Source organism: Nicotiana sylvestris, chromosome 12 (assembly GCF_000393655.2).
Source record: "Nicotiana sylvestris chromosome 12, ASM39365v2, whole genome shotgun sequence".
NCBI classification, from domain to species: domain Eukaryota; kingdom Viridiplantae; phylum Streptophyta; class Magnoliopsida; order Solanales; family Solanaceae; genus Nicotiana; species Nicotiana sylvestris.
In genome coordinates this window covers 80,308,888-80,315,898 of record NC_091068.1, presented here as the reverse complement: position 1 = coordinate 80,315,898, position 7,011 = coordinate 80,308,888, and the positions used below count along the sequence as shown (strand labels likewise).

Sequence of the window (7,011 nt, the reverse complement as noted above, 5' to 3'; positions counted from 1 at the left end):
TTTGTAGAGTAGTTTAGTTAAACAAGTTCACTTCACCGGGCAGACGAAGAAATATACAATTTTTAAAAGTTGTGATTAAAGATATTGCTGTTGAAAAAAAAATTTGGACTTGAATATGAGACATACACCGCCAAATAGATATTTCGGCGACTACATTTTTAACATAACACTATCAAATCAATTGTTTTTTGAGAAATCTATCATTTATTAAGATATATTGATGATAATTGAATCAAATAGTGATGAATAATTTAAGTACTCAATTAAAAATCGATTATTTTTAACATGAAATAAATTCTTTTTGTACTTAGCAAAAGAAAACTACCAGTCAAACTAGAATGTAAAGGCAAAGTATTAAATCATTAAATAGCAAAGAACTAGACTAAAAATGTAAATGATTGTACCATAAAATTTTAAAAACTTTAGATAAAAATATACATACATATATATATATATATATATATATATATATATATATAGGTGTAATAATAAATTTAAATAGCTACTTTATAGTCGGTTTGATTAGGTTATTTTTTGATTAAAACCAAACCACACCTAAAAAGTATCGGTTTTTTTAGTCGGATTGGTTCAATTTTTCGATTTTTTATGAACACCCCTAATTGGAGCACATGTGTATGAACTTCCAGCATATTATGCTGGACCACTATATTATACTGGAACTCTAGTATATTATGTTGGAAGTTCACATACAAAAAAATTCAAACTCCAGTATATTATACTAGAATATTTTCCGAATTTTGAACAATATTTTCGTTCAATTTTATTTTTACATGAAAATCGGCTAAATTTCAATTAATTTTGAAACGACCGTTTATAAATCTGGCTGGATATTACTTTTTTATTTGCGGTTAGATTTCCTCGCTAGCCACTCAACGAGGTACACCTTTTGTCTTTCTATATACGCAATCGTACGGTAATTTTGAGTGATAGAATTGTCCGCTAGACGTTGTCATTTTGAAAAACGGTAAAAGGGATAAAAATCTAGCCTTACATCATTTCGACATGACTAATCTTTACATATTTTGTACCCATGATGTAGAGATATTTTTTTATTTTAAGATGCTAATCATTACCATTACATTCTTATAATAATAAAAATCGTAGTTTCATTTTAGGCAAAGGATACATTTAAAGAAACTTGAAAAACAAAAGAGGAATGCCAATGGATGAATGACCTAAAGAGGTTAATAATTAAAGGACATTATTTTCAAATTTGTGATGTTGTAATTCAAATTGTTCTATGTTGATCACTACTCTATCTTTGTAGGATTAAACCTTTTCTAATTCTTCATTTCACAAAAGTTAAGCAAAGAAAGTTAGAAAATTTGAATTCAAGTCTAGAAAAAGTTGCAACCCAAACAAAACGTTAATGGTCCATACTTATATTAGTTTAAAGTAATGGAATCTAAAGACTTTCTTTAATCTTAAAACATTTAGCCGCCAATTTCCTTTTTCGCCTCTCTTCTCTTTCAAACTAACCCTCCCTTTCCATTTTAATCTCCTATACTCTATAGCCTCAAGGAATGTTCTTCGATACTCATAACTACCCCCCCCCCCAATCCCATCCGAACCCCCCAACCCCACTCTACCCCACACACCCCCACGCTTACAATTCTCAACATCTCTCTCTATATATACACTTGTATATCAACTCTATAACTCATTCTTCTCTTCTAAAACCATTTTCTTTGCTCATATATTACAACAAAACAAAGAAAGTTCATTGGTTTATATCAAAGAAAGGATTTTGTAGCACTCCGATTACAGAAAAATGGCAGCTGCATCAGTTAATGCCACAATTTCAATGCTGGACTCCAACATGGAAACAGATAAGCTCACGTACGAAATTTTTTCCATTCTTGAAAACAAATTCCTCTTTGGCTACGAGGATACAAAAACTTTAGACAAATATTCATCAGCTCCTTTCGCCGGAAACAAGAATGCCGGCACCGGAAAAGTCAGAATTTTGACAATTGATGCTGGTGGGTCCACTGATGGTGTCCTTGCCGGTAAATCTTTGACCCATTTGGAAGCTACCCTTCGACAGAAATCGGGAAAACCAAATGCTCATATTGCTGATTTTTTCGATGTTGTCGCTGGCTCCGGCGCCGGCGGTGTACTCGCCGGTCTTTTGTTCACACGTGGGAATGATGGGGTTCCTATCTTTACTGCAAAGGAAGCTCTTGATTTCGTTGTCGAGAATGGTCGGAAAATTTCCCCGAGTTTGAAGACAGGAGTTTTCCGGCGAGTTTCCCGACCGGCGAAGGTGTTTAAGAAAGTATTCGGGGATTTAACGTTAAAAGATACGATGAAAGCGGTTTTAATCCCATGTTACGATCTTACAACTGGGGCGCCATTTGTTTTTTCGCGCGCTGATGCGTTGGAAATGGACGGTTGTGATTTCACGATGGCGGATGTATGTGGGGCCACCATGGCTGATCGTGCGGTGGATATAAAGTCTGTTGATTGTAGGACGAAGATCACAGCCGTGGGTGGTGGAATTGCGATGACTAATCCAACGGCTGCAGCTATTACACATGTCCTCAATAACAAGCAAGAGTTCCCATTTGCTAATGGAGTTGAAGATTTATTAGTAGTTTCTTTGGGAAATGGAGATTCAGATTCCGGCACCGGAAATGTGATGGCATCGCCGGCGGCGTTCGTTAAGATTGCCGGAGATGGAACTGCCGACATGGTATGTTTTCTTGGTTCATGCAAATTATTTTTAGTATTTTAATCAATGGAAAGATTAGTAATAATTGCTATCTTTAAAATACTTCTTAATTAGAATAGTAGGTACTTTGGAATTAATGAGATTTATTGATTAAAAAAAAACCCTTTCTTTTGGCATGGGACCTCCTCACATTATTTAGTGGCATTTAGAGAAAAGTAGTACAAATTAAATGTTTCAACAAGGTCACCTAACTTTTTATTATAAAATTAGTAACTTTAGTTTTGCAATCTTTTTTATAATAAATTTTGTCTTGACTTGATATTCCATATATGGACGAAGGTTAATAATTTTTTATGCTAAAAAATGCAGGTAGACCAAGCTGTATCAATGGCATTTGGAGAAACTAGGAAAAATAACTATGTACGAATTCAAGGAAATGGAATTATTGGGAGGAGAAATCAAATGATTAAATCGGAAAACATAAAGAAAGGGGAAAGAATGAGGAAAATTGTGGTAATTGCAGAGGAAATGTTAGGGCAAAAAAATGTGGAATGTGTTTTATTTCAAGGGAAGAAGTTGGTTGAAAATTCAAATTTGGACAAGTTGAAGATAGTTGCAAGTGAATTAATCAAAGAGCAAGAAAGGAGAAAAAACAGCATATTACCCCCTGTGATCTTGAAACATGCACCATCATCTCCTAGAACATCTTCAGCAACAACTCTTTCATCCAATTCTTCATGTTAATTAACTCGATGGTGAAATAGTTGACAAACAATTGAGATAGAGTCACGTGTGTGTGCGTAAACTAGTTCAAATATCAAAGGACCAGCAATTACTAGGATAGGCAATTGTGAGCTTTTGAGGTTAGTCAAATCGAGTTATATCAATGTCTTGAATATGAGTGTGAAGCCACTCGTGATGAACTTAGCACATCCGAGTTTGAGCTGAGGCTAGAATAGCCCAACAATTTTTATTTTTTTTCCAGTTCTTGGGTTGATTTGTAGTTGAATTGTATATTTAGGAATGAATCTTGATGAATATTTATATGTATATGATTTCAGTAATATGAATGGATTGCTCATTATAGGGGCTTGCTAGATCAAATTCTTTCGTTTAGGGATATCAATGAGAAGGGTTAACAATATTGTTGCTACAATTAAACTATATATGACCAAACTAGAACCATATACCATAATTCATACGAGATAATTGTGTATGACACTTGTATTTTTATAACTGTGGTGTTCGAGCCAGTTCATGTGTAATTTAATTGATCTTGTAGGTTAACTCTATCACACCAATAGCTCTATCCGCAGATAATTGTGTATGACACTTGCTAACTTTTACTCAGGGGTGGATCTATATGGGAGGGATGGGTTCGTGAATCCATTCTCCTCTTCCCTAGACTATGTACATCACTTGTATTTTCTTATTTTGTTCTTAAATAAGCACGTGTGAACTTATGCTCAAGTGATCACTTTAGTGATACTCGGACTTAAGTTGTTCTTTAAAAAGAAAACTTTCACTAAAATATTTCATAAAATGTGATATTGTGATCCCCATTTTTTTCTTTCGAAGATTATCATCGATAATAGTAGGTTGTAAGTGTTCGTTGAGAAAAGAAAATTGTCAAGAAATGAAGAACCAAAAAATAATAATAAAATTAATCTTAAACTCCTATTATAATAAAAAACTAATAATGCAAATCACATCTCTACATAGAAATAGAAGTATATAAAAAGATCTACATAATAGGATGAGTGAAGAATTTTGAAATACTTTTTAGCTTGCTATATATAATGTAAGATTTTTAAAACGGTAAGTAATGATGCTATTATTGATAGTTTTTAAAGTATAAAAACTCGTCTGAGGATATACATAATGCTAATAATATTAACTAGAGTTTTCTCGTCAACTTTGACCATCGTAAAAAAATTATATTGTCAAATCATATATTTATTTAAAGATAATGATGCACACATGCCGTTAAAATCCAGGATAATTATTACACTTCATTAGAAAGTAATTTAATTAAGACATCTTTGGAGCATAAGATGTTGAAAGAGGCATTGAGTATGTCCAGTAATAAATTTGTAGCGTGATACTTGGATAATTATTAACCTTAATTATGTCTTACTATCAAAAAGTTTAATTCAATGGCATGACCCTTTGACATAATCCTTCGAAGCTACCCACCTTTGTCTCACGTTTCTAGGTGGGAAAAAGTTAACCAAACACGGTCTTTACCTGATTTAATGGAAGTTATTATTGACATGCTCGCATCCAAGATATTGTGTAATAAGATCATGAGGTTTTAGGTTAAAATTTAATGGAGAGAAACAATATTTGGTGATTTGTATCTAACTGAAATTTGCGCTGGTGAAAGGGTACAAATATCTCATGAAATTTGATTAATCCAAATGTATGCAAGTTGATCCGAATACCACGATCATAAAAGAGGTTAGAGAGTGTAGACACAAGACAATTGTATGTGTGGACAGAAGATTACAAATGGCAGATTTGTGAAAAAGAAGATGAAATTGACAGTGGAGAGAGGGGAAGAGAAAGATATTACGAGTCGGAGTCGCTTTAATATTTAAAGATGATCTCTGTCTCCACATGTCCGGTTTAAGTTTCTCTGTCGGTGTAAAGTTAAACTTATTACAATCACTTGCTGAATTTGGGAGTTGGCACAGTATATAGGAAAAAATGACATTATATAGCCGCTGTAAAAATAATAGTCGAAAATATATATTAAATTTGTATATTTTTTTGTACATATATATATATACAAATATATATATATATATATATATATATATATATATATATATATATATATATATATTCTGTATGTTATATACAAATATTATATAAGTTTTATACACTTTTTCGATTATTAGATATAAATAGTTTCTGGCGCGGGGTAAAAGTGATAATACCCACAATAGATGTGATATTTCATATTTGGACAGTTTATAAATACGATCACTGACAGTGTACATATATTTTTATAATATTACGTCTTAAGTTGACCTACAACAATAAATAACTTTTTATGATATGATTAACTGAAGAATATAGGACAATAGCTAGTTAAATTGTGTAAAAATTATAACATAACTTAGAAACTGTAAAATCTTGTATTTGATATTTGTGTGGCTACGTTTTGGGGTCTGGCTGTGACCACAATACAAAGACAGGGTAGAGAGAGTAGGACAATGAGCATACTCCAAATTAGCCCCTACACCACGCGGTGATCACTTAGCAAAAAGAATACATTTTCACATAAAATATACTAGCATATATTTATTTTGGGACCTATGAGAAGGAAATGACAATGGTGGTCTCAACTTTTCAAAAATAACTCGTGTTTTGTTTTTCTGTTATATTGCTTCGTCACGAATCAATGAAGCATTGAATTTGAAAATTGGCCACCATTTTTATAGGGATCCCTTTTGGCACTCCAAAGCTGACGCCCAACACCCACTTCTTGAGTCCGCGTGGGTGTGACTAACTCATTTTTATTGGTCATAGGTTGGTCCAAGAAAAATAGTCGGCTTTCTTAATCAAGGTTAGACCCATCAATTGTACCATACATATATGGTGTGGCTTTCACAAAATGTTCATAAAGATCACATTTTATTAATGAGTTTGAGTTATATACACCGATAATATAAATAAATTTTATGCTACTAGTATGGTTTCCACCTGCTATAACATGCTATTTTTCACGTTTGCAGACTACAAATTCATGTTTGCTATAATAAAAATTACATGTAATTGACTTCTAAGTGACTTGATAGTATGAAATTTTTTTTCAGACTGATGATGTATATTAGTTAAACTCTTTGTTGATATATGCAATTAAGCTGTCATATATGTCTCTGTCTTTCATAAGGCATTGGAAAGTCCCACTTCTTACTAGCAGCGACAGATGTAGAACTTCAACTGCGAGTGCATTTGAAACCACTAATTTCGACTTGAATTATATATATGTAAACATTGATATTTATTTATACAAGATTTGCATTCATTACTGTGAATGCGAAATCCAGCAAGCACAAGTAAAAACTTGATTGACTCTGTATTTCTGCCTTCAGTATTTGAATCTGTATGAAATGGATCAAAAGAGAGCAAAACTTATCCCGACAAATGTACTCCATGCAATAAACCATGGCAATTCCTATATTTAAGATGAAAATACATATTATTTGCCATTACTAAGCGATAACACTCGTGTAAATAGCATGTGCCATGCTATCGCTGTCCTGTTTGCTACTCCAAAAAGAAATGAAAAGGCATTCACAAACAAA

At 32.7% G+C, this 7,011-nt stretch overlaps 1 protein-coding gene across 1 annotated transcript; it reads left to right on the top strand.

The window, feature by feature from the left end:
* Window positions 1-1,683: 1,683 nt before the first annotated feature.
* LOC104240185 (patatin-like protein 3) lies at window positions 1,684-3,799 on the top strand. Its single transcript, XM_009794965.2, has 2 exons — window positions 1,684-2,716; window positions 3,065-3,799. Exons 1-2 carry the CDS (start codon window positions 1,793-1,795, stop codon window positions 3,437-3,439), a joined length of 1,299 nt encoding a protein of 432 aa, XP_009793267.1. The 5' UTR covers window positions 1,684-1,792; the 3' UTR covers window positions 3,440-3,799.
* Window positions 3,800-7,011: the final 3,212 nt, after the last annotated feature.